The sequence below is a fragment of the Pyrus communis genome, chromosome 10, assembly GCF_963583255.1.
Source record: "Pyrus communis chromosome 10, drPyrComm1.1, whole genome shotgun sequence".
NCBI classification, from domain to species: domain Eukaryota; kingdom Viridiplantae; phylum Streptophyta; class Magnoliopsida; order Rosales; family Rosaceae; genus Pyrus; species Pyrus communis.
The window spans coordinates 19,141,195-19,168,700 of record NC_084812.1 but is presented as its reverse complement, the minus strand read 5'-3'; the positions used below and the strand labels follow the sequence as shown (position 1 = coordinate 19,168,700).

At 38.4% G+C, this 27,506-nt stretch overlaps 1 protein-coding gene across 1 annotated transcript; it reads left to right on the top strand.

Annotated features, from left to right (window-relative positions):
• The first annotated feature begins 16,956 nt into the window (after positions 1 to 16,956).
• On the top strand, positions 16,957 to 20,877 carry LOC137747115 (RGG repeats nuclear RNA binding protein A-like). The gene is made up of 7 exons (XM_068487124.1): positions 16,957 to 17,466; positions 18,018 to 18,327; positions 18,411 to 18,476; positions 18,606 to 18,738; positions 19,260 to 19,418; positions 19,523 to 19,576; positions 20,436 to 20,877. Exons 1-7 carry the CDS (start codon positions 17,268 to 17,270, stop codon positions 20,619 to 20,621), a joined length of 1,107 nt encoding a protein of 368 aa, XP_068343225.1. The 5' UTR covers positions 16,957 to 17,267; the 3' UTR covers positions 20,622 to 20,877.
• The last annotated feature ends 6,629 nt before the right edge of the window (positions 20,878 to 27,506 follow it).

Sequence of the window (27,506 nt, the reverse complement as noted above, 5' to 3'; positions counted from 1 at the left end):
TATTTATTTTAGTAGATGCTAAGGTTAACGATTGTTACCGGTATTGAGATTAACTAGTTAATGCTAGTATTTTCCTGCTTGCTATACGTATGTTATTAGATGCTAGCATGGCATTGATTGAAGTGAGGTATTATTTCTTAACTAGTCTTGATTGTTTTTTATTGTATTGTTGGATAAGATTTTACTATTATGGTAGTAAATAATATTATATAGTTTTTACTATATATGTTCTCAAAACAGGGGTTATTATGTTTAATGATGATTTTATAACTGGTCCACTTACGTTTTGTTTTATCGACCCCTTCAGGACCTAACGAGAGTAACGAGAACATCGGTGGGGATGAAAAGGCTTGGTAGTGAAGCTGTCATCCTCTGGACTTTGGGTGATGGTTCCTTTACTGCAGCTTTATCTTAGTTGTAATAATAATGGCATGATCGTACTTTTGATTATGCACAACATTTCACTTTGTTGTATAAACTATTGTGTGAAACTTCTAGCTGCTCTGATGTGATGTGATAATAACAGGGTTAAACACGAGATAATTTGTGTCCCAAGTAGGGAGGATGATAAGTGATTTCTTATAGCAGCTTTGGAATTTATAAATGAACATTTTTGGTTTAAATTCTTACACATCATAAATATCTTGATATGACTTCATCATTAAGTTGTCTTGTGATGTCATCTCATGATGGGGTCATATGGTCAATTTAGTGTCAGCTAGTACACCACGGTCTTGTAACTTGTGTTATTGGGGTCGAGGTTTGTCAAAGGGTCGGTCTTGTAACTTGTGTTATTAGTGTCGAGGTGTGTCAAAGGGTTTAAGAGAACATGAAAATATCAGTCAATGAGAGATGGAGAGATAGAGTTCTGAAAAGAAAGAGAGAGAGTTTGAGAAGCAACCGCACTTTATCAAAAAAATTGAAAACGATGGAATTTTTCATTTGAAAGTAAGGCGCCTAATAGGAAATGAGGGCACTAAAATAAATTACAAGGGAAGGTGTACATTAAATGTCATTGACATTGCGACATCATTTGCAACATTACTTAAAGTAGAGTCGCAAAAGTTTCTTGCAAACACTTTACATGCAATATTATTTATTTATGAAGGCCGTGTACTTCGTCGCAAATAGAGTGTAGCAAAAGAGCCTTTTTCTTGTAGAGAAATTCCTTTCCTTCGCTTATGTGTCATAGAATGTTACTCTATGCTACAACTTCTCCAAAGTAAACCAACTTTGGTGTAATGAGTGGCAAAGTTGAACATAAACAAACTTGTGGGCCCGAGACAGATCTTAAAAGCCCCTTGGTGATGTTGATTCAGAAAAACATCACCTCCCAAGTTTATAGTTCATAAAGATTTCCATCACGATGTTCGGAGTTCCACCTTACTTTGGAACCACGAGTTAAAACATTAAACCCATGGAAAATCCTTTGCTTTGCGCTCATGTTGTCCGAGTTTAGGGAGTTGAAAGTGTCTGGAATGGCCTCCAACTTGTATTTCGCTTACTTTGTTGCCCTTGTCTTAAGGGTCTTGGCGTTTTTGCAACGTGATGCTAAAAAAAAGTTCCTTTTAGTTCGAATAGCATGCCCATCTGCAGTAAATCTTAAGCGAAAGTTATTTGGAAACTTGGTTGCCTGCATATGGGTCAGAAATACTTTTGGAATTCTTTTGTCAAACCCTGTGCGTCTAACTACTTTGACTAACGTTGCCAAAGCACTTTCGCATACTGGAGCTCCATTGGAATAAAATTCCTCTTGAGGGTTATCTAGTTTGGATGCCCTCTTTCAGACTTATTAACACACGATGTTACAGAATATACTTGGCTTAGTAAGTTGGTCTTGGATAGAAGTAGTTGTGCTCAAGATCGAAGTTCAGAGCCATCTTTGGATGATTTCCTGATCGTCATTTCGACTATTCCTTCAAATGACGTAAAACTCGAGTTTGAATGTTATAACCCACAACTTTGCTAGTTGTATAGACTTTCTGGAGGCCGGATTGTGCATTGGACTTCCGGGTTAGGGCATCATGTGCTCGTGCTCGTAGCCCACCAATCGTGCCCGCGCTTATTACGGTTTAAGCATCCCAAGTTGCTAACCATTCAGGACGAGATGAGCTAAGAGTGACTCTTCTTGCACTATTTTTTGAACTTTTGAAACTTGCATTAGTGCGAAGTTTTCAAAGTTTATGCCTTATTTGAAATAAGTGGGGTATTCCCCTGCATCACCAAAAAAGAAAATAAAGAACAAATATCGATAGCAAAATAAATAAAATTACTTTATTGATGTAAAAAATAGAATTGACTGATAAGGGAGTGTGATTGAATCAGGGAAAGATTACCTACATATCTCTAGGAAGGATTATCAAATCACAGGTGTAGTTCTAAGAAAAATATGATATAATGTAAAAATTACATCAGCGATCACTTTTAGCGAGAAGCATATGGTGGAACATTAGGAGATGAATTCTCCATGGACTTGTCTGCACGTAGATGGCGACGTTGTAGTTTAGTCCAGAGTGGTAAACCATATATCTTGGGAAGGAAATCAAACCGCGTGCAGTTCAAATAGTGCTTGTTGTTATTCTATCTGGAGTCGCCTATAAGAAACCTGTTTTTTGGAGGTAGATACTCTCTTTTCAAAAGCCGATTCATCAGCTTCCTTACCGTTCAACCTCTTGTGAGTTTCAATTGATTGGTAAGGTGGTGGACATTCGAGGGAAAGGGAAAACCTCGTGTTGTGTAGCCAGTCTTGGCCAATATGGTGTTATAGAGGGGTAATCCATAACATGGAAGATCATCAGGCTGTTGTAAGGTTTTGCTTTCACCATAAGTTGTATTGTTCCTAAGGTGTAGAGAAGGATCCTGGTGTAAGTTTGAATGGTAACCCTTATATTCTTTTCCTTATTGAGGACGTCTGTCCTTTTAGCCGCACCTTTGAAGATGATGGTTACCTCTGAGCCGTTGTTTATTAGAACTCGACCAATTATTGCATCAGAGATCTATAACTTAATGACGAGTATACCATTGTAGGGGGATCAATTTGCTTCGGAGTACCAGTTGGAGAACATCAGGGAATTGAGGTGCGCAAATGTTGGTGGCCCGTTAATGAGGTATTTGACTGAAACTTCTCGTGCACTGTCTTCTTTTCCTTCTACATTCTTCTGAAGCGTCCCTATTTTCCTCTTGTGTTGTTATTTCCTAGGAATAGTTTTCTTGCAAAGCATCGAATTGGGAATAGGTTTTGGGTTTATTAAAACTTCCCACAACGCACCTTAGGAGCAAGTTTTTGGGGGTGGTGTACCTAGATAATGCTCAACAACTCTTGTTGAGTACTGGATGGTTGGTTTTCCAAGATGGATGATGGTATTTTCAATCTCTTTCATTCACGCCTCAAGCCTAGATAGCATCACCTGTTCTTTTGCTCATAAACTCATTCGGAGGTCTTTCATAGACGCCCGAATTTTCAATACACCGTTCCACACTTGATCCACATAGCTTCCTCATTGGGTGGGGTGACGGTAACACTATCGAGTGATCGCTTAGGAAGATTTCCATAGGGGTATAATGGTTTGGTCAAGAGGAAATATAAGTATCCTCTCAATGAAAGCACCAATTGTTGGAACCAAATTCACCCACCACCGTGTGTGAAGGAGATGCAAAAACTCAACCACTTGCAAAATAGAGAACAACCATGAGCAAGCCTAAGACTCGAGAGGTATGTTAGGCAAAGGCTCTCAAAAGGTTAAGTTAGTGAATTTTACTTAGACTCAAGCGGTGGGTGAGAGAATTCGAGTATTAAGATTGCAGTACCATAGGTGAATCCTAGATTCTATTTATACCATTGGGAGATAGGCCCTTTTAGGATAGAATCATTGTTCTAAGTTGGAAGAATCCTAGAGGATATGTAGAAGTAGATATTGCAGCCTCTTAGGAGTTGTGATTACCAGCGGCGCATGTCAATTACTAGATTGTTGGAACTCCATGACTTATAACGATGTAATTAAGGCTATATCCACATCAAATTGTGTGTCTTGCAGAACAAGTATGGTCATCCAGCAAAGTCGCTAAGAATCCGCTAGTTGCCCCAGAATAAACTGATGGTGACACCATTGCTCCGTCTAATCTAGCTCTACTCGGAGATGATGAGTCCATGATTGGACTTCTGAGGTAACTATATTCAAATCAGCCTTACTTCGGTCCTGGAAAATCATGGTCCCACAACTATCTTAACTGTTGAAATATATCACTTACATTACTTTCCATCCATTTTGCTGTTAAAACGTGTCACACCCTCTCATGTAGAGGGATATATTTGTCAATTCACTTCCTATTAGAACTATTTATAATCATTTTATTTGATTTTTTTAAACTACTTCATTGTAATAAATTTTATCATTTGATTGGAAAATATACGGCGGGTTTAGACCCAACCTTGTGGACTGCTGAAATACATTATGGAGGTGAACTACTTGACTTGGGTTAAGGCAAGATATATTCTGGTGATAGTGTGGTTTGAGCGGACAATTTAAATCGAGATTACATGGCAAATTTTGATATTGATGAAATTGCTAAAAGACTGGGGTACCGAGAACCTCTTGAATATTACTATAAAGTGCAAAAATAAGGTGGAAAGTTAGTTGGTTGGCATTGGTGGATTTTGTTGTAAACTTCCTATTAAAGTGTAATTGTGTAAATCCTATATTAGATTTGATTTTAGTTATCCTTTCCTATTATGACTTGTATTCCTTGGGGATGAAGGTTTTCTTTTCTCCCTTATTACTATAAATAAAGGCACTATGTAGCAGGGATAACACACAAATTCCCCTACATTCCTATAAACACATTCTCTCTCTATTTTCTCCCTCTGTCGTTGGCCCTTTCTTTCCCTTTCAGATAAAATAGACCACAACACGTTATCAGCATGCTCCTACCCCTGCGCTTAGGAATCTGACGTGGAAGCTTTCTGCATCAAACCAGTTCATCCATATCATCACGCAATTAGGTTCTTCCAAAACAACGGTTTTTATCTTGATATTTTTGCAGCCCTGATAGCATGATCATTCACCATAATATATGACCCAACTTTACATTTTTCGAATTTTAGATTCTACAAAAATTGTGTATGCATTATACTCATAATTATTGAATTATGTGAATTTGATATTTCCCATGAATTGCATCAAATATATGTACAAGCATTAAATTATTGAATTGAATTGAAAAAAAAAAGAGGAAATCGGAAACCCTAGGGTTCTTCAAACCCGTGACCTCAGACACCAAATTGGGCTCACATGAGCCCACCTTAGGCTGCGAAGCACCGAAGCAAAACCCTTTCTCCATCTGAGAAGATGCCTTTTGGCATCGAACCCCAAAACCCGGCACTGCCCGCAATTGGCCGCAACCTCATCGCCGTTGTTCCTGGGAAATCACAACCTCCAATCATGTTTGGAACAATACCAATCATCGGAGACGATGGGTCTCTATCAAAAATCCAATGAACATCGAAGAATTCTTCTACCGATTCTTCGAATCCTCAACGTTCTCGAACCCCCCTTCCCCCGACGTCGAAACCTAGGTTTTTGTCTATAATTTGGGTTCTTAATTGAACCCACATGCTTCTTCGTGTCGTGACCCTCGAGGATAGTCGCCTAAAGCGACGCTAGAGCTTCCCCCAGTTCGAAACCAACACCCAATGCCACTGGGGTGTCCCGGATTTTTTGACCCGAGCCCTACTGGGCTTCGGACCTTCGGCTTACATCGCACAACGCCCTTTTGGGCTTGCTGCTTGCTAATTCATGTCCCTACCCAAATTCAACAAACCAAATTGGGTTTCTGTTAGACCCAGCCCACATAATACCAGCCCAAACAGGTACATGGTGTTCCCTCGTGTCACGTCACACCCTGATCATGCCCCAGTCTTGGCCTTTGTTTTAGGCCTGGCTCCCTTTGCCGCCCGCTTATTGCTGCTGGGCTTGCAGCCCACCACCTACTTTTGGGCTTGATCAACCCGAGCCTTTTTTAGCCCATTATTAGGCCTGGGTCGCGCTACTCAAATTTGCTTAGCCTACCAGTGGGCTTAGGCCCATGTTTTTGGGCCCCGAGCATAATTGTTACTTTTTTTTAGACAATTTGGGTTTTATATTTTTTCACCCATACTTTAAATTTGGCCCGAAGTCCAAATAATTAATTCAATTATAATTATAGACTTGAAGTTCTAATTGCATATTTTCTTGTTGCATATTTTTTTGTATATATTTGTGTTTGCCTACAGGAACATATGAACCTGAAGTTCATAATTATTTCGAAACCTAAAATTTCTAAAAACATGCCTTGTTTGAAAACCTGAAGTTTTCCCTAAAAACATCACCCATGAAAACCTGAAGTTTTTCATGCAAATTTAAACCAATACATGTCTATTAGAACTTGAATTTTCTACTCCTATGTGAATGGATTGATTTTTCTCCATTACACTAACCACATCTTGTCCATCTATCTTGTGATAGGAACATGTCAAATTTGAACAAACTCGACTTCACCACTTTGGAGATCTCTGGAAGGAACTACCTTAAGTGGGTCCAAGATGTGACGCTCCACCTCACTGCAAAGAACTTACGTCCCGCCATTAAAGATGAGACAGATAATCCAGTTGGCGAAGATGAGAAAGCCACTGCCATGATCTTCATCCGAAGACATATTCATGACGCCCCTGCAAACTGAGTACCTTGTTGAGGAGAATCCACGAGCACTATGGGTCGCTTTGCTTAATCGCTTTGATCACCAAAAAGACATCTTCTTGCCTGAAGCAAGACACTACTGGCAGCATTTACTCTTCCAAGACTTTAAGTCTATGAATGAACATAATTATGAAGTTTGTCGAATCCGATCACTTCTTAAGTTTTGTAACAACACTTTGACCGAAGAGGATCTCCTGGAGAAGGCCTATACGACCTTCTCTGCTATTCTCTAACGCACGCATCGAGGCGTCCCGAATGATTGGCGCCTGTGACCAATTATTGAATCACATCTCAGAACTCTTATCAATAGAATACATAATTCATATAAGGCACACCCTCAAGGATATTCTAAAATAGTTTAAGACTCATTGACCACAAGTCAACCGTCGATCAAAGATCAACGGTGGGGTCCACAACCCTGTATAACTCAATCCGGAAGATCCGCATATCAAATTTCCAATCCGTAACTTCCAAAGATCCACATTATGTTTCTAAAATAACATACTCAAATTTCATTTCGATCCAATGATCGGATCTCCGCCAATTTCCAAAACTGATTAGCGGTTAACGTTTTATTTTATTAACTTACAAATCCAATTCGGGAAGATCCGTACGTCGGATTCCCAATCCGTAAGTTCCTAATTTCTTCAAATATTACGTACTACAATGTAACAAAGATTGGTGACAATCCAACGGTCGGATCATCGATTCGCATAAATACCTATTAACATATTGTAGAGAATTTAGGTTCCAACGATCAACCTACGTCATTCAAATATCAAAACTGAACATAGCCTAAAAATAACATTGGCGGCCCACTGGCCATGTGCTACTGCACATGCTGCTGTGGGTGGCGGTCAACCGCCCCGACTCGCCGGAAAATCCAACTATTGCCAAAAATTACCAAAATTCACAGTAATAAAGATCTCAATGAGTAGAGTAACTTTCATACATGTGACCAAGGCCAATTAGGCCAGGAAAAGCTTCAATTTTGTTAAAACCCGTCGGAAACCCTATACTTGGGTGTTTTCAATTCAACCTCCAAACTTGCTCCGACGCCTCCACTGCCTGGGCTTTGTTCTTGGGTTCTAGGGGAGTGTTTTGGTAGTGGTAATTGAAGTAAAACGCTTCACAATTGGTGGATTTCAAGCAAGGTTCCCCACGGCACCCATAGGTGAATTTCTTGCGAATTCAAGGCCAAATTGCATGAATTTTGGGATGGAATCAATAGAGGGAAAGCTAGGAAGTTGTTTCCAGCTGGTGATTTGGCACAATTTGTCGTGAAATGCCACGAATGGTGTCGGGAAACATAGAGCACCGCCGATTGGGTCGAACCAAAACGGGTCGAGAATCCGTTCCCTTGCGCCCCCTCTCCCTCATTTCCCTGATTTCTTTGTTCCCTGATTCGTTCTCCTGCTTTCTCTCTCCTCCCCCGATTTGTCCCACCTCTCACCATTTCTCTCCGGTTCTCTCTTCTTTCCCTCTTCATCCCTGCTATCAGGCAGCTTCCTCCCTCTTGTTTTTTTTCTCTTCTTCTTCCCTTTCTTTAAATTAACTAAAAGATATTAATATAAAGATTATAAAAATATAAATAGTAACTAAAACGAAAGTACTTCTCGGGTTTGCAGTTTCGTAAAGCTTTAACCGTAACTCTAAATCTTCTTCTGCTTGCCTACGCGTCCGTATCGTCGAGTATTACATGAATACTCAAAAGGAATATGTCGTATGTCTCACTATACGTTGGTCAACGAAAGTCAATACCCTCGCCTCAAGGGCATTTTTGTAAATTCATTATTTTAAAATTTATAAAATAATAAAATTTGGGACGGGTTGTCACAGGCTGAACCCCCCTTGTTTTTTGGTTAAATTTTGAGTAATTTTCCTTTATATTTGGATTATTTGTTGGTGATTAGTTTTTTGGATATTAAGTTTTTAATTAGTTGTCTGACAGATAGTGCAACCATGCACACTGTTTTGTGTGAACGCATCAATTTCACTAACTTCAAACTTAAGAATGCACCTCTAACAACCCTCTCAGGCTTATCCAACCTGATTGAAGGATACAATAAAGCACATATAATGTTGTCCAACAATACACTTTTGACCATTGATGAGGCACTATATTCTCCACGTTCTGGAAGAACACTGTTGAGTTTAAAGGACATTAGAGATAACATTTACCATGCTGAAACCCATGTAGAAAACAGAGTTGAATTTCTATGCGTAACTTCCTACGATATGGACAGAAGTGTATTCTAGAGAAGATGGAGTGTATCCCAAGTGGTTTGTTTACTACGACCATACGCCCCATAGAATGCCACTATGTGGCAGGCCCTACCTCTGGGACTGCACACGAAATTACACTTTGGCATGATCGTTTGGGACATCTTGGACGAACAGCGATGTGCTGTATCCTCAAAACATCACACGGGCATCCACTAACCCAAAGTTTAGGTTCAATTCAAGGAATCGAATGTCAAACATGCTCAATGGGAAAGCTTATTATTAAGCCTTCTTATGACAAGATTTGTTCGAATCCTCCCATCTTTTTTTACAAAAGGATTCACGGGGACATTTGTGGACTGATTCACCCTCCATACGGACCATTTAGATATTTTATGGTTTTGGTTGACGCTTCCACATGTTGGTCACACGTGTGCTTGTTGTCCACAAGGAATGCTGCATTCTCCAAATGGTTGGCTCAGGTTATCAAGCTCAGGGCTTACCACCCTGATTATCCGATCAAATCTATTCGATTGGATAATGTTGGAGAATTCACATCCAAAACTTTTGATGACTATTGCATGTCGGTTGGAGTTGAAGTTGAACATCATGTGCCCATGTTCACACCCAGAATGACCTGGCAGAGGCATTCATTAAGCGTTTATAAATGATTGCTTAATTGTTGGTCATACGTACCAAACTCCCGATAGTTGCTTGGGGCCATGCAATATTGCACACAACCATGTTGGTCCGCCTGAGGCCTATTGCAACCCAACCATATAGCGTCTTTCAGTTGGTTACCGAATATGAACCCGACATATTGCATCTGCACATTTTTGGTTGTGCGGTCTATGTGCCGATTTCGCCGCCTTTACATTAAAAAATGGGGCCTTAGCGAAGAATGGGAATCTATGTCGGATATTATTCTCCTTCGATTATTCGTTACTTAGAACTTTTGATGAGCGATCTGTTTACCGCTCGTTTCGTAAATTGTCACTTCTATGAGATAGTTTTCCAGTCGTTAGTGGGAGATAAGAATGTTAACATTCTTGAAGAACGATGCGAACCACTTTGTCTCATTTAGATCCCCGCACTGCTCAATCTGAAACTGAAATGCAGCGCATATTAGATCTTTAAAGCATATATTGGAGCATGCCAGATCACATATTCCAACTATGAATATGCCTGCAAAGATGGATGTACCAAATGTACGGCGGACTTCCCTACTGGAAGCCCGTGATGCCACTTTGGCTGATCTATGTACATTAGTGGCTAGCCAATCATCTGCCCCTACACACAAGCTTGGCATACCTCTTGGTTCAAAGGATTCACACCCCCGGAAGAGGAAACCCACGACATAGGCTTCTGAAAAGCCTACCGTGAATCCGAATATCACTTACTCATTCTATCTAACCCATAAGGAAATTCTAGATTATGGAAGTGTCCTTGAAGAGACGAATCATCATCCCAAGAATCGTGAGATTTCGGTCTATTTTGCTAACTTAGATGATGTGTGGTGTAGAAATGAAATGATCGTCGATGATGCATTAACATATGAAGTAGCTACTGAGATTATGTTGAATGATGACATTGAACCCCATTCTGTTGATGAATGTCGACGTAGAACTGATTGGTCAAACTGGAAACAAGCAATCCAAGTCGAACTCGATTCGATTGCGAAACATAAGATGTTTGGACCTGTAGCTCCTACTCATCCACATGTGAAGCTCGTTGGCTACAAGTGGGTTTTCGTTCGGAACTGAAATGAAAATAAAGAAATTGTATGTTACAATGCTCATCTTATTGCGCAAGACTTCTTACAACACCCCGAGATTGACCATGACAAAACTTATTCACCCGTTATGGATGTGATTACTTTCCGTTACCTTATCAGTTTGGTAATTTCTGAAAAACTAAGTATGTAGCTGATAAACGTAGTAATTATGGGGATTTTGATACGAAAATTTATATAAAAGTTCCCGAATGACATACATTGTCTGGATTAAATATTTCCAAACCCCAGAGAAGGCTCTCAATTCGGCTGAGGCGTTCATTCTACGGTTTGAAGCAACCAGGAAGATTATGGTATAACCGTTTGAGTGAGTATTTGACTAGTCAGGGGTATGTGAACAACGAACTATGCTTTTATGTGTTCATTAAGAAGTCACATTTCGATTTTACGATAGTTGCAGTATATGTCGATGACATGAATCTTATCGTAACTCCTGAAAAAGCTCACGAGAATTGTCGCACACCTGAAGTAGGAATTTGAGATAAAAGATCTAGGAAAGACTCGACATTGTCTCGGTCTTGAGATAGAGCACTGTTCGGCTGGAATCTTAGTTCATCAATCGAACTACACGTAGAAGGTGTTGCGCCGCTTTAATGAGGATAAAGCGAAGTCTTCGAGTACTCCTACTGTCGTTTGATCGTTAGATGCAAAACGATATCCTTTCCGTCTGAAGGAAGATGAAGAAGAGATTTGGAGCCTGAAATTCCTTATCTTAGTGCGATAGGCACTTTATTGTACTTAGCAAAATGCACTAGACCTGGCATCTCCTTCATTGTTAATCTTTTGGCAAGATACAATAGTGCACCAACACGTAGACACTAGACTGGTGTTAAAGACATCTTCCGTTACCTTAAGGGTACTTCGGATTTAGGCTTGTTCTATCCCTATGGATCCTCGAGTGATGTCGCACTCCTTGTTTCTCAAGTTGATTCTTGCTTTGTTGGTTATCCCGAGGCAGGATACTTATCTAATCCGCACAAGGTGGGCTCTTAAATAGGTTATGTTTTTACCGTTGGAGGCACCGCAATTTCTTAGAGATCAACTAAACAGACCTTAGTTGCCACTTCATCTAACCATGCTGAAATTCTTGTCTTACATGAAGCAACTAGGGAATGTTTTTGGTTGAAAGCAATTGTGGGCCATATCCGAAGCTCCTGAGATCTTTACCCCATCGTTGATGTCCCTATGACAATCTATGAAGACAATACAATATGCATCGAACAGCTCAAGAAAGGTTATATCAAATTAGACAACACCAAGCACATTGTGTTGAAGTTCTTCTTCTCACATCAACAATAAGAACATCAAATCGAAGTCACGTAAATCCATTCACAAGAAATCTGGCCAACCTTTTCACCAAATCACTATCGAAGATGACATTTCAGAAGCTTGTTTAAGGAATAGGTAAGTATAAACTTTCTGAGTTGTAACATTGCTCGTTCTCTTTGGAATTGTGTCAAACTCAGGGGGAGTATCTTGAAGTATACTTGCTTGATCTTAATGTACTCTTTTCTTACGACTAAGAGCATTTTTTGCTTCCTAACTAGCTTTTAACGAGGCACCCACCTTGGGTTGATCATATCCCTGATAACGTCCCATAGACATTTCATTTGACTTTGCATTGCTCACGTATTTTTCCTTATACTATGGATTTTGTACCTACTCGGGTTTTTGCCATAGCCTTAGGGTTTTTTGTGAGACTTACTTCCTTATGCAAGTTCCTACCTTATTGAGCATAGTGTGTTCCTTAGAATCAATGTCGACGAGTCGACTTCTTCAACTTCTACATAATGCTGAATCTACCTTGAGTATTTACACACTCAAGGGGGAGTGTTGTAAACTTCTTATTAAAGTGTGATTGTGTATATCCTAGATTAGATTTGATTCTAGTTATCTTTTTCTATTATGACTTGTATTCCTTGGGGATGAAGGATTTCTTCTCTCCTTTATTACTATAAATAAAGGCAATATGTAGGAGGGATAACACACACATTCCCCTACATTCTCACTGATGCGGTAGAAACTAACACACAAATTAAACCCTATAAATTATGCAATCATAGTACGAGTAAGTAGGGATCGTTCTATTCCGAGGATTAGAAGGGATGCTAATCAACACAAATTAAACTCATAAAACTGAAAAACTAAGTTAAACTAACAACAAAACAATGACTGGGGAGGATTTTGGATGAATTTGATTAAACCAAAAATAAATGGCAACAAGTAAATTAAGTTATGAATGAAATATGGATGAAAGGATAGCTAAAGGATTCTTCTCCACACATGAAACATATGCATACAAATCGATTTCCAGTTATTCTTCCTATAAACCATGAATGACAATGCCCCAAATTAACTGTGAACATCACTAATTAACTCTTAGATTTTCCTAAGTTCATTGAATTGGATTCAGCGACGCAACCAAATTATTCTTCTCAAGTTCCCTAACTATGAAAAGCATGATAGAGATACATCTCAAAGATCATTAAGTTCTGTGAAAATCATAAGCATTGACAAAGCATTTGTAACTATGAAAAGCATGATACTCCTGCCAAGGATTTACTTAACTCAATCATGACTAGTGACTTTTACTACTTACAAATATAAGTTCATAATGATTAGGTGAAATTCCCTTATATTCTAACATCAAATCCATGCATGCAAACTAAGTATGCATCCTTAATAAACATACAAGAATAAGTTCTCTATAAAGCAAATAAGTAAATTGCATTCATGTTTTATGAAACAATAACTGGATGTAATCAATTTATATAAAACATATGATCATGGCTTCGAATTCACCTCTAACTAAAAGGAAACTTAGTTTCACATGTTCATCATAACTGAAAAACAATCTAAAATAAACATTGAAACTTAAAACAAAGATAGAAAGAATTCCGAAAATTCCAACAATTTCAATGGATGAATGGTAAGCACAACATGCCCTAAATTGTTGTAGGAATTTCATATATATAGGGGGAAACGGCTGAATCCAAGGAGGAAATGGATTAGGCATTTTGAATTATTTTAGGACTCTAAGAATCAAGTAGAAAGTGTTGGAATGTAATTAGTATTCTTCCTTGCAGCTGGAGATAAGATAAGATAATGTTGGATAAGATAGGATAAGATAATGTTCCTCTCCAACTTTCTTGTGTAATTCCTTGCCTTCCAAGCCTCAACTTTAAATTCTCCAGATTTTAGCACATATCTAGCACCATTTAAACACCAAAAACATCCAGCCCATATGCTATCCACGCATGCTATCCAATCCAAATCCAAAACTACTTCAAATTGCTCCATTTGACTATTTATTATCATCTTTACCAACTGGACCTACAATAATACGAAAATAACTTAAATTACCAAAATAAATGGAAATTAACTAAGTAAATGCAAAGAAATAAGATAACAAAGTTGCATAAATATGCTCTTATCACTACAGACACATTCTTTCTCTATTTTCTCTCTCTGCTGCCTGCCTTTTCTCTCCCTTTCAGATAAAATAGACCACAACAGGTTTTTTTTTTTTTTTTTTTGGGAAATGGTGATGGGTTTAATAGCATGCTTGATAACTTGCCCCATAGTAGAGTTATTTATTTTTCTGGTGGTATTTATCCGACCATCAATTAATGAGCTTGTTCATATAAAGAATACTCTTGTGTTTGGAGACTCGGGCTAGGCATTTAAAAGAAAAAAACCGACTAAACTGCTTGAACCACACACCGACGACTTGGTTTTTTTTTTTTTTTTTGAACCGCACCGACCTTAATCGGTTTGGCAATCGGTTCCCAAATTTCTTAGGATGTAGTTATCCAAACCGACCAACATATATTTAATTTTATTTTTTACTCATAATTATTATGTGTAATAATATAAATGGTTAATTATTTACGAGTTATCATGTTTCCACCACGTGAAAACAAAACCTGGTTAGTTTAAGAGTCTCTTTGGAGAAGAACAGGGGGATCATTTGGAGGAAGGCAACAACTCCTACGTTGGTGCTCTCCATGGGCTGCTTCATTTATACTTTTCTTTGAGCAATTACTCATATTAGTGCTATGTTATGTAGCTTTTGGGAGAGATATTTGTTATGTATTTTGGTCTTCACACAAACCAAGAACCAATAAAAACCACCTCGCCACTGTCGGTTAACCGACTTGATCAATTTAGACCCAACTTGGTCGGTTTCGGTTTGCAATTTTAGCCTAACCGACTAGGTCGGTTCCCAAACCAACCCACGCCCACCCTTATTGGAGACTTGAATTTAGGCATAATGAAGACTTGTTCTGCCAATTATATATGATACAGACATGAATTTTAAGCTTATTAGAGCTTATATTGAATTTTGGTATATGCCCGAATTTCTTAGAACTTATTTGTTATAGTTGATAAAGTACAAGTTTAATTTGTGTGTTTTATGTTGTCTTTCTATAATGACAACTATCATGCGTAGAAATTTGTGTGCTTTATGTTGTTTTTAAACTTTAATATTTAGTTTTTCATTTACAGTGAGTTCTCAAGATTATTTTTTGTAGGTCAGCAAGTGGGTGTGTGTGGTTCACCTTAAATTATTCGAATATTAATTTTAAACACTCTTATGGAGGGAATTGCTGGATTGAGGGTGTACAAACTCCCAATTTTGGCACTATATTGACTCAGATAGTATTATTTTGGAGTCGATTTGATTCTAGTCAGCCCTAGAAAGTTAATTCATGAAAATATCTTTATAGGTAACATGTTTTTACGGCAAAATGGATGAAAAATAACTTAGGTAGTGGATTTCCAATAGTTAAAAGAATTTAGTGGTAAAAATAATAAAATTGAATGTTCAAGTGGTATAAGGGGTGGAATTTTTGTCAAATTACCGTATCATACCAAAGATATGCCAAAATAAGTGTACAAATTAGTAAAGGTACGGTAGCCGTACCATACATTTTCAGGGCAATAATGGTATCCAAAACCAATACCGATGGTATACCATATACTGTACCGTATCAATTAACATTAAGAAAGAAAAACTAATGAAAATGGCTTGAAAACTTTGAGTTTTAACGATAAAGACAAAATAAAGGGTAAAGTGAATAGACTAGGATTGACTTTTAGTGTAAAAATATGATTTTTCGTTAAAGTGAGCAGTACCGCAGGTTTTTCGTTAAAACTCCCTATATTATTTTATTTCATTTATATAGGTATTATTATTATTATTATTATTATTATTATTATTATGCATTTTATGTTTTTTTCCTAGTCATCCGATAAAAGAACCTAAGTTGTCACATCCCGACTCGGACTCCCATCACATCCCGGGCTCGATTCCACCGTAGCATGATATTGTCCGCCTTGGGCCCCTACCACACCCTCATGGTTTTGTTTCTAGGAACTCACGCGAGCAAAACTACTCAGTAGGTCACCCATCTTGGGAATGCTCTGGCCCCAAACTCGCTTAACTTTGGAGTTCCTACAGAACCAGAAGCCAATGAGCTCCCAAAAGGCCTCATGCTAGGTATAGATGAAAATATACATATAAGGCTTACAGGATCCACTCCCCTGAGCGATGTGGGATGTTACATAAGTCTTCTTGCCGTCGTGACTTTATCTTTTCTCTCATCTTGCCGTCGTGACTGTATCTTTTCTCTCATCTTGTCGTCGACTTCATCTCTATTTCTCCCATTTTGGCGACTCTCTTTCTCTTTGCAATCCATCATCTGTCCTTCCTCAAATTGGGTTGTCTTTCTCCCCATTTCGTCTATCAAGTTAATTTCTGTACCATTTTAAAGGATGTAGAGATGGAGTCTCGAACTCTCTATACTCCTACTTCTTAAGAAATGCGGGGTTCTTTTGGCAATTATTCCATCTATTTACTCATTTTTTCTCAAATGAATCTCTATAAATTCTCTATAATTAAATTAAAAAGATTTAGAAACCCAAGAGAGAAAAACAGGTCTCAGCCTTGAATTGGGTTGGGAAAAAAGATCAAATTTTGGCTCAAAAAGTGGCCCAAACCAAAATGCTAATTATCATATCATGTTAACTAAATTATTTGGCATATTAAAATTTGGTATTATTGTATGATAATTAGTATAGAAATTTTGGTACAATAATCATATCGATACCACCCCTAAATATAAATACACATACTTACAAATTCAGATGTTACTTGCGTAATATCTACCTACTAATAATAGGAGACTACAGGACTTGAGTTCTCCATAATCCATAGGAGAGAACAAACACCAATAAATTGAGCATTTCAGATTAGGTGCCCACGCACGCTCTCTCTTTCTATCTCTAATCTCTATTCTCTCTGCTCTTTCGCTTGTTGCGGCTAGGGTTTTTCTCTCTCCTTCTCTCTCTCTAACCCCTAAAGCCTCAATCTTTCAGATCTCTCTCTACCCTTAATCTGGATATTATCTCCATCTCAATACATCCATGCTGATATTGGTAAGGTAGGGTCTCTCTGTCGCCTCTGACAGCAAGAATCTAAGGGATTTTAGGGTTTTTGTGGTGGTTTTATTGAAGAAATGGCGACCATGAACCCGTTTGATTTGTTGGGTGACGATGATGCCGAGGACCCGTCGCAGCTGATCGCAGCTCAGCAGCAGAAACTGGCTGCAGCGCCCAAGAAGGCTGTCCCTCCTCAGCCGATCAAGGCAGGGGCTCAGGTTCAAGAGACCAAGCCGGCTAAGCTGCCTTCCAAGCCTGCACCTCCTGCTCAGGCTGGTGAGCTTTCGATTTTTTCTACACTTGCTTTATATCTAGTCATTCAGTGAATGAGTTGTGTTCTTGTTTGTTTGGTTTTTGTGAAGTTATGATTGGAAATGGTTTGTTGAACTTTTGTTTAATAGTAGTTTGTTGACCTTTTGTTTTTCTTGCTAGTGATATTTTCTTGTGAGTGGAAAAGTGGTACTAGTGTGTTTGTTATAACTATGTTTAGGAATATTGTATTGTGCTTGCATTTAAAAACATATTTTGAATCTCCTTGAGTCTTTTGAAGGCAAAACTAGGGGAAATTTGGTTTTCTTTTCTTTTGTTTACTTCCCATGAAGCTTGGAAGTGGTGGAAATAATATTGTGGAAAGTTGTATTCACATGAATTGCTATATAATGATTTATGTAGAAATATACCGGACGAAACCATTTCTGTGCATATCATGGCAATTTAAATTTGATTGTACCATGTTCTTTTTTGTGGGAACCATGTTTTGGTGATATTGTTTGTTGAAATTGCTTTCTGTTACTATTTGTTTTACATATCTGTTTCTTCTTGAGAAGTGAGGGATGCAAAGAATGAAGCTGGTCGTGGGGGAGGTCGTGGAGGTGGACGTGGATATGGTTATAGCCGTGGACGTGGTGGTGGTGGTGGTTACAACCGTGAATCATCCAATTATGAGAACACATTCAGCAACAGTGGAGCTCCTCCTGGTCAAGGTGCTCTTGAAGATGGTGATGGGAAGGAAAGGCATGGCTATGGTGGACCTCGTGGGCCTTACCGTGGTGGTCGCCGTGGTGGTTTTGGAAATGCGGAAGTTGGTGATGGAGAACGCCGCAGGGTATTTGAACGCCGTAGTGGGACTGGACGCGGGTAAATAGCTTTCCATTTGATTACATTATATATTCATTAAGTTTTGAGGCTTAGTGTATTTTTAACTTTTTTTTTATTTGCAGAAGTGAAGTCAAACGCGAAGGTTCTGGTCGTGGCAACTGGGGGTCACAAGCTGATGAACTTTCTGAGTAATACACCTCTATAGCAATCTAATTGCATTGTCACTCTAAAATCTCTTCTAATTCCTTGTTGTATTTGGTTGAAATACATTTTAATTATGTTGGCTACCTTGATGTTTATCATTATTTTGTGCTTAGGCTGACTGAAGAAGTTGCCAATGTAACTGAAAGGCATTTGGGTGATGAGAAGCCTGTGGAAGAGGGAGATGCAGCAGATGGCAAGAAGGATACCCCTGCTAATGAACCTGAAGAAAAAGAACATGAGGATAAGGTGAGCGTCTTCTTTTCATTTTTTGTTATTGTGATTTATTGTAGTTCTGCATCTTCTTTCCCCCCAGAAGCCAATGCAATCTGAATTGTCTATCTGCGGGTTTATTTATTTTCAGTAGGACATGTAAAATTACTGCAAAGAAACAACTGTTGGCGATTATAATGTTTTTAATATAAGTGCTGCAAACAGTTTGAAGTTATATGGGAATTTTATGATAGGAACACAAATGAGTGTGCGCTTGATTAGTTTAATTTGTAGGACATGTGAAAAGTCTTTGTTTGTTGCATCATTTATTTTGTGGAATAATTTTTTGTTCCTGTAGTTAGCTGAAAGTGCTTATCGAATGCAGTCTTTTATGTGCTTTAGAACAAGCTATGGTTGATGAATAGTTTGATGAACATAAAGTTTTTGAATTAGGTCTTTGTCCTGCCTCATATTCAGACAATCACTTAGTATACTACTCTAGCCTTTTAGCTTTGTGGTTATCCCCAGTTTGTGAATTTTTTAAGCTTCTTGAATAGGAAATGACACTTGAAGAGTATCAGAAGGTGCTCGAAGAGAAGAGGAAGGCCCTTCAGGCACTTAAGACTACTGAGGAAAGGAAGGTTGATGCCAAGGAATTTGAATCATTCCAACAACTATCAAACAAGAAGGCCAATGATGAAATCTTCATTAAATTGGTGAGAACCTCAGTCCTTTGTAGAAGTATCTGAGTCCATGTTCGTTTTGTGGAATTTGATATCACATTAACAGTCCATTCCACTTGACATTTTCTTCTTCACAGGGCTCTGACAAGGATAAGAAGAAAGACGCTGAGAAGGAAGAAAAATCCAAAAAGGTACTACTGCCTTTACCTTCCTCTGTATTCTACGAAGATAAGCGCCTTGTGAAAAATGCATATCCTTTTCACTTTGAATGCATACACTTTTCTGTTATCTATTTTCTGTCTATTTTTCTTTTACAATATTTTTGTGGCCTTTGAATGTCCAAGGTGTGCCAAATTCCTGCACGGGGATGACGCTAATGTCTGCACTGCTACTTTTTTTACCCATTTTTAATTAGAATCCCATTCCTCGCCTATTCCAGTTTAGTTAATGCCCATAGGTATTTCTGCAAGGGGGTTTCTCCAATGCCCGGGTGCGTGTACTGGGATTGTGGCAGGATATCAGTCCTGATCAGTTGTTTTTGACAATTGATCATCACTCACATCCTGCAACACTCATCCTGCGTTGGAGAATGTTCTATTCTTCATTTGTGGGTGAATGGAACATGGGGTAACTCTATTCCTCTCCTGTCCTTCAGTCTTACTTTCTGTTCACCAGAATAACTAGTTAATGCTATTATTCTTGCCAAATCCTTGGTCCATAATGCAATCATTGCACCAGATCTCTTGAAGTGTGCGGTAACGTGTTTAATATAGTTGAAATTCATGGGGTGGACCGACCACCATGATGTCTCAAATTGATTTAATATCTTAGCTCAAAGAATTATTTTGGTGAAGAAGTCTCCCAATCTCCTGGTATGTTTATTTTCTGCATGAAATTGTTTTTCCATCGACATACCCTCGGTGGTGTTTTCTCTCTTCGTGACTTGTGCTACTCTATTTCCTGATTTACTTTGTAATGTTAACTGAGATTATTTGGTCTTTCCTTCATGTATCATACTAAAGTGCCGTAATCTTGTTCTTGTGGCCCTAGTCTGTGAGCATCAATGAGTTCTTAAAACCTGCTGAAGGAGAGAGGTTCTACAACCCAGGTGGTCGTGGCCGTGGGCGCGGTCGTGGTTCCAAAGGAGGAGGGTTTAGCGGCAATTACTCGCATAGCAGTGCGGCAGCCCCATCCATTGAAGACCCTGGGCAGTTCCCTACCTTGGGCGGCAAGTGAGGTTCATAAGAACCCAAACTAGTCTCAGCGACATTCGATTTTCGGGTTCTTTCCTTTCATCTGAAACAGGATACTAGCTAGAATAATTGATTTCCTGTATTTTTTTTAAAGAAATTTCATGACTCAAAACTGTAAATTTCAGTTTTATATGTACCCCAGTAGATTTTTTTCTTTCTTTTTCTTTTTTAATTGTTATGAAATGTGACCTGGTTTATGACTTTGGGGCATGTGAAAATCCTTGACCAGTTTTGCTTTATACGTTGTATTGACTTGTGACTTTTGTCTCTAGAAGTAGAAGAGCCTCTTATTTTTCCTACTTGGTAACCCAGGAGTTGTTCTGCGCTATTCCGTTTGATTTTTGTAGTCGCGGTGAGATATATTCACTTGTATGGCCCGCAACATTTCTCGGGGATGAGCGTTGTCGCCGACCATACATTATGCATTCATTCTGAGTGAGTTTGCTAGCTGGAGATGGCATGTACTTATCAATCAGAAAAGAACGTACTGATGTCTAATCTCGGTAGGCAGAGAGGATCAAATCTATCAAGGTAATTCCATGACATTTGTAGTATTGTTCGAAAACTTTGGCTTTTTATCGCCAGCTTAGGGTTTGTTTGAAAATACATATTTAGAAGACACGCTCAAAAGCGCTTGTAGTTAAAGTAAAATCACAATGTTACTTTGTACTAAGGTCTGGTGGTATTCCTCTGCATTTGTAAGTGAGAAGTCTTACATTGTGAGGCTAAACTCACCCCTCCCCCATAATGTAATAATATCGATTGTTAAAAAAAAAAAAAAAAAAAAAAAGGTAAAATCAGAATAATGTTGAGACATTTTAGTTGTTTTGCCTTGCCACCCAAGTTTGAGGCATCTCTAAAACATGTCCAACTTGTGAACTCCACAACCTTTGTCCATCGTGGGCGCATTTTTGAACGGGTAGTGCTAGCATTACCAATGACTAGCAATTTGGTCAAAAAAATTTGATCACCCTAGCATTACTTTTTCTGAATAACAGTTGAATCTTGATGACCAATGAAAGTAAAGTGCAAATATCACACATGGACAAGTTGAGATAGCTTAGTACAAATATACGTGGACAAACAAGCAAAATACCCATAAGTTTGGATAATCGCGGTTACCCGTCCATTTAAAGTTCACGATTACAGTTATGGGTAACCGTTTAGACGAACAAACGGTTATGGGTATAACCGTTTATCCGTGAAATTTAAATGGGCGGTTATAGTTATTACCCTTGGTTATAACAGGTATCCATCGGTTATGGGTATTACCGAGGTTATAACGGGTATCCATTTACCCATTTACGCCGCTCATCTCTCTCTCTTTGCCCCTCAAGGTGCGTCCCTTCCGATTTCATACTAAAGCATTAGTGTTCGAAAGTGTTTAGTTTGAGAAACATTTTGGAGCTTTAGATGATGGTTCAAATCCTGTCATCCCTACTCTCATCTCTAACCATATAGCCCCAGCGAACTTCAGCCCACTTTCATGCATACAACAGACAAGTTCCAAATGTTTAATGAAATAGCATCTCGAAATCTTATACTTCATCATTTTTCTTTTATTCTACATTTGATGGGCTTTTTTGTTTTATAGTTTTGTTTTTGGTTATATAGGTGGGTCAAAAAAGACAAATTTAAACTACATTGTTACTAGTTCATTGTGAGGCAGCTCACCCCCTTTTTTTAGTCTGGATAATATCGTTTATGTTAAAAAAAATTCACACTTCTACGTTGCGTCACGAAATCTAAAAGGAAATTTCTGCTACTAACTAATTCACAATTATCATCATGCAATCTAAAACATGATCTTAATTGTTGATATTTTTTCAACCTTAATTGTATGAACCTTAACCATAATGCATGAACCCATCTTTTCGCATTGTATTCAAAATATGTCATCTTATATGAATTGATATCGTGAAGAAACAAAGAAGCAAGTTGGCTTTTGAAAAAAAAAACCCGCGGGCAGCCAGCAATCATCAAACCGCGGCGCCGAGCCGCTGGCGCCAGACCAACAATTATCATCACGCAATCTAAAACATGATCTTAATTGTTGATATTTTTTCAACCTTGATTGTATGAACCTTAACCATAATACATGAACCCATCTTTTCGCATTGTATTCAAAATATGTCATCTTATGTGAATTGATATCGTGAAGAAACAAAGAAGCAAGTTGGCTTTTGAAAAAAAAAAACCCGCGGGCAGCCAGCAATCATCAAACCGCGGCGCCAGACCAACAACCTGTTCAGTTGCGCCAAGCTGAGCCGCGAGCTGCGCCACGATAGACCGACGCAGCACCTCTGGAACCACAAAAAATACGACGCCGTTTGCGTCGTCCCCAACCCAGACCCCAGCTCGCCTGAAGCCGAGCCCACGGCCTTGTTATTTTCTACATAAACACAATATACAGTCGTGGTTTTGGCTTGACATCATCGTCCCCGACCATGCCCATCAAGATTCCCGAAGAATCTCACAAAGATTTGTGGAACTCTAATTGAATCCCATTGTTCCCACACCCCCAACGTCAGATCTTTTCTCCGTCGTCAAAACTAGTTCCCTGTCGAGCCAAGGCGTCGCATGAATCCCATGTTACACGGTTGCCTGAAGGGGCGCTGGTGGATATTTCCTGTGAATTCCCACCCAGCCTCGCTGACAGTGTTTCTAAACCAGACCCAAGCCCAGTTGGGCTTGTCTCTCTCTCGGCTCCCATCTACTTCTGCTGTCTATCCAGCCTTGTAGGCTTCGGTCCAATTGGACCAAATTTCAGCGCCTGATCTTTTAGGCATTATTAATTAAGCTTATTTTTTTGGCTGTTTCTTCCATGTTATAGTAGGCTTTGAAGACTTGCATGCATTTATCTGTAACATGTTGTTCTGCATATATTCCCTTTGCTTGCATGAACCTAAGAACCCAAAGTTCATGAAATTCGAACCAAAAGTTTCGAGTAGTGCCATGAAAGTCAGAAGTTTTCTTAAAACACTACACCCATGAAAACCCGAGGTTTTTTATGAAAATTTAAACCAAAAAATGACTAATAGAAGCCGAATGTTCTACTCCTTGGTTGGATAATTTTTTGTCTCTATTGCACTAACCACAACCTTGTTCCCTTTTGTGACAACGATATGTCGAATTTGAACAAACTCGACTTTACCGCTTTGGAAGTTTCCAGAAGAAAATACCTTAAGTAGGTCAAAGATGTGAAGCTCTACGTTACCGCAAACTGCCTTGGAGCTACCATAGAAGCTGAGATAGATGTCCCAATTGGCGAAGTTGGCAAAGCTAGCACCATGATCTTTATATGAAGGCATATGCATTATGCAATTCAGACCGAGTACCTTGCTTTATGGATCACTCTAGAGGATCGCTATAATAACCAAAGAGATATATTCTTACCTTAAGTAAGACACGACCGACAATATTTACGCTTCCAAGATTTTAAGTTTGTGAATGAATAAAATTCTGAAGTTTGTCGAATCCAATCACTTCTTAAGTTCTGTAAAGAGGACTTAACCGAACTAGATCTCCTGAAGAAGACTCTTTCGACCTTCCATTCTACCAATATTCTCCCAACAATAATATAGGGCAAATAAGTTTACTAATTTTCAAATTGGATCTCTGTCTTACTTCTTCCTAAAAAGCACAACCAATTGTTGATGAAAAATTGCCAAGCTAAACCTAAAGACTCAACCGCTGTGCCTAAAACACATACTAGTGAGAAACAACACCAGAACCGTTGTTCTAGATGTGGTAGGCATGGCCAGAAGTTGAAGGCCCAAGGTCGATAGAGTGAAGGCCCATCCAAGGGAAGAAATAGAGCCAGAAACTTGAAGAAAAAAAGGCAAAGCACCCGAAACCATGGAAACGGATATGTGTTATCATTGTGGTTCGAAGGACCATTGGTCTTGTGTTTCTCAAACTCCCACTAAGGTCGTAGCTGAGTATATTCATGTCGTCAAAAGTTGAAACAAGCTTTGCCCAAGCGGTGGAACTCGTAGATACAAAGATGGAAGTTTCTGACATTCATAAGATATCTTCTCCAATGGAAGATAGATTCTTCGACTTAGGTCTATATGTTAGCCGAACCCCTGATTATTTTATTGGTTTAAGTTCTAAACAATTCCTTTATTTGGCTAATTTGTTTAGTGTTTGTTTTAATTTTTGGATATTGAATTTATGGATTATTTCTCAAATAATCAATTGAATGAATGAAATTTTTTAAGTTTTCTTATACTTGTGACCAATTCAATTAATTTATTTCTAGGTATGACTAGTGGGGAAGTTAGTATTTGGCAGATAGTGCAACCACGCACACCATTTTGCGTGAACGTACCAATTTTACTAACTTCATACCTAAAATATCACACTTGACAACCTTTTTAGGCCCTTCTGTCCTGATTGAGGGCTACGACATTGCCCATATAATGTTGTCCAATGGTACCGAATTAACCATTTAGGAGGCTCTTTATTCTTCACTTTCCAAAAAAAACGTTGTTGAGCTTTAAAGAATTCAAGATAACTATTATCACGTTGAAACCTCTGAAGAAAATAGAGTTGAGTTTCTTTGCATTACTTCCTACAAATATGGCTAGAAGTGTATTCTAGAGAAGATGGAGGGTCTCCCGAATGGGTGGTATACAACAACTATTCGCTTCACAGAGAGCCACTTTGTGGCAGGCCCTGCCTTAGGGCTTGCACTTGAAACTGTGCTTTGGCATGATCATTTGGGACACACTAGATGAGGTCTGAAGCGCCTTATCCTCAAAGTTACACACGGGCGTCCCCTAACCTGAAAATTAGGCACCATTCAAAGGGACTTTGCATGCCAAACTTGTCCATTAGGAAAGCTTACAGCGCGCTCATCTCAGGACTAGATCTAATCAAATCCTCCAACCTTTCTTCAAAAGATTCATGGGGACTTTTGTGGACCTATTCAACCTCCATGTAGACCATTTAAATGCTTTATGGTATTGGTTGATGTTTCGACACTTGGTGTTTTTTGTCCACTCGAAATACTGCGTTCTCCAAACTCCTAGCTCAATTATTAAGTTAATGCCTCGTCACCTTGATTATATAGGATAATGCTAAAGAGTTCACATTGAAAACTTTCGGATGACTATTGCATGTCCTATGGGATTGAAGTTGAACATCTTGTACCCCATGTTCATATCCAAAACGGTTTGGCAAAGGCGTTCATTAAGCGCCTTCAATTGATCACTCAAACTTTGGTTATGCATACCAAACTTTTGGTACTTGCCTAAGGCTATGCAATACTTCATGCAACCATGTTGGTTCACCTAAGGCTTGTTTCAAACCAACCTTATTTTGCACTCCATCTGGTCGTCTTTGATTGTGCGGTCTATGTGTCAATTGCGGGCCTTTAAGTACAAAAATGGATTCTCAGTGAAGGATGAGAATCTATGTCGGTTTTGATTCTTCTTCAATCATTCGTTTCATATAACATTTGACAAGCAATCTCCTTAACGCTTGTTTCGCACATTGTCACTTTTATGAGACAATATTCCCGTTAAGGGAGATAAGAACGTCACCATTCCTAATGAACGACGCGAATTGTCATGGAAAACTCACACTAATATATCACACCTTGATCTCGAGATATATCCATGATTGACAAGCGATGTCAAAAAGTACATGTTCAACTATCATGCCTCGCTTCTGAGACATATGACCAAAAGCAACCCAACGGTTTAGCAACGTAGTAACTTTTCTTTTTCTTTTAATTCATGGCTGCATAAAGTTACCATCCAAACACAATTACACAAACAGAAAAAGCTTGAAATGTTAAGACTTAAACATCTTTAGAACTCTAAGCATATGCCAAATACGGTCACTAGGATAGAGCAAAATCTATTTTTCCTAGAGACAATAGCAGTGCTTGTGTTATTTTATTATATATATATAATATTTTTTTTTTTCCATATCATTCTTGCTTATGGTGATGACAAATACTTCACCATGAACTAGTTATTGAAGGAAACCGTATCGAGTACATAATCCAATTAAAAGAAAATGGGATACCAATCTTTAAACAATTCTACCAAATAACTTGTTCGTTTCATCAACATTTCTAAACTCCAAAAAACTATGAATCTTTTCATGTAGTACATTGAGCTAAATTGAAAATGGTGATCTAAACATTTCAAATCTCCAATAACATTTTTTTTTGTTCTAATTTGAGACCTTACCGACTTGTATATTTAACCATCTACTTGCCATTTATCTACAATTAGTGATGCGAGATTTACTTGACACTCAAATTAAACCCTCATTTGACAATTGTAGTAGAATGGATAAGTGAGGGATCGTTCTAGACCGGGGATTAGGAGGGCTTGCTAAAACCTTCTAAATTGACTTAAAAACATAAAAACTAAATTAAAATACTCTTAACAAGACTACTATGACTCAGAATGGCTTTGAAAAACTCAAATTGTCTAAAACAATCAAATTGACTCAAATAGAAGCTAGAACTTGATTTAGACGAATTTGCAAGTGTTTATGACTCCAAAAGCTTAAAGATACAAAAATAAAACAAATACGAATGATTAAGACTCAACGAAATATGGGGGAAATGTGTTTGGACGATATTAAATTAAAAAGACAGAATATAATTAAAGGCAAAATGTAAATATGAATGTGATGAAAATATGGATGATGGAATAGCCAAGGGGTTCTTCTCCACACATGTTACACTTGCATACAAAATTGATTCTCAGTTGGTCTTTCGATAAGTTGTGAAACTCAATGCTCCAAGTTAATTAGGTCCGCTTAAATTAACTTTCAGATTTCCCTAGATTCGTTGGATTGAATGGAATACGCATTACAACCAAATTATTCTTAATCAAAGTCC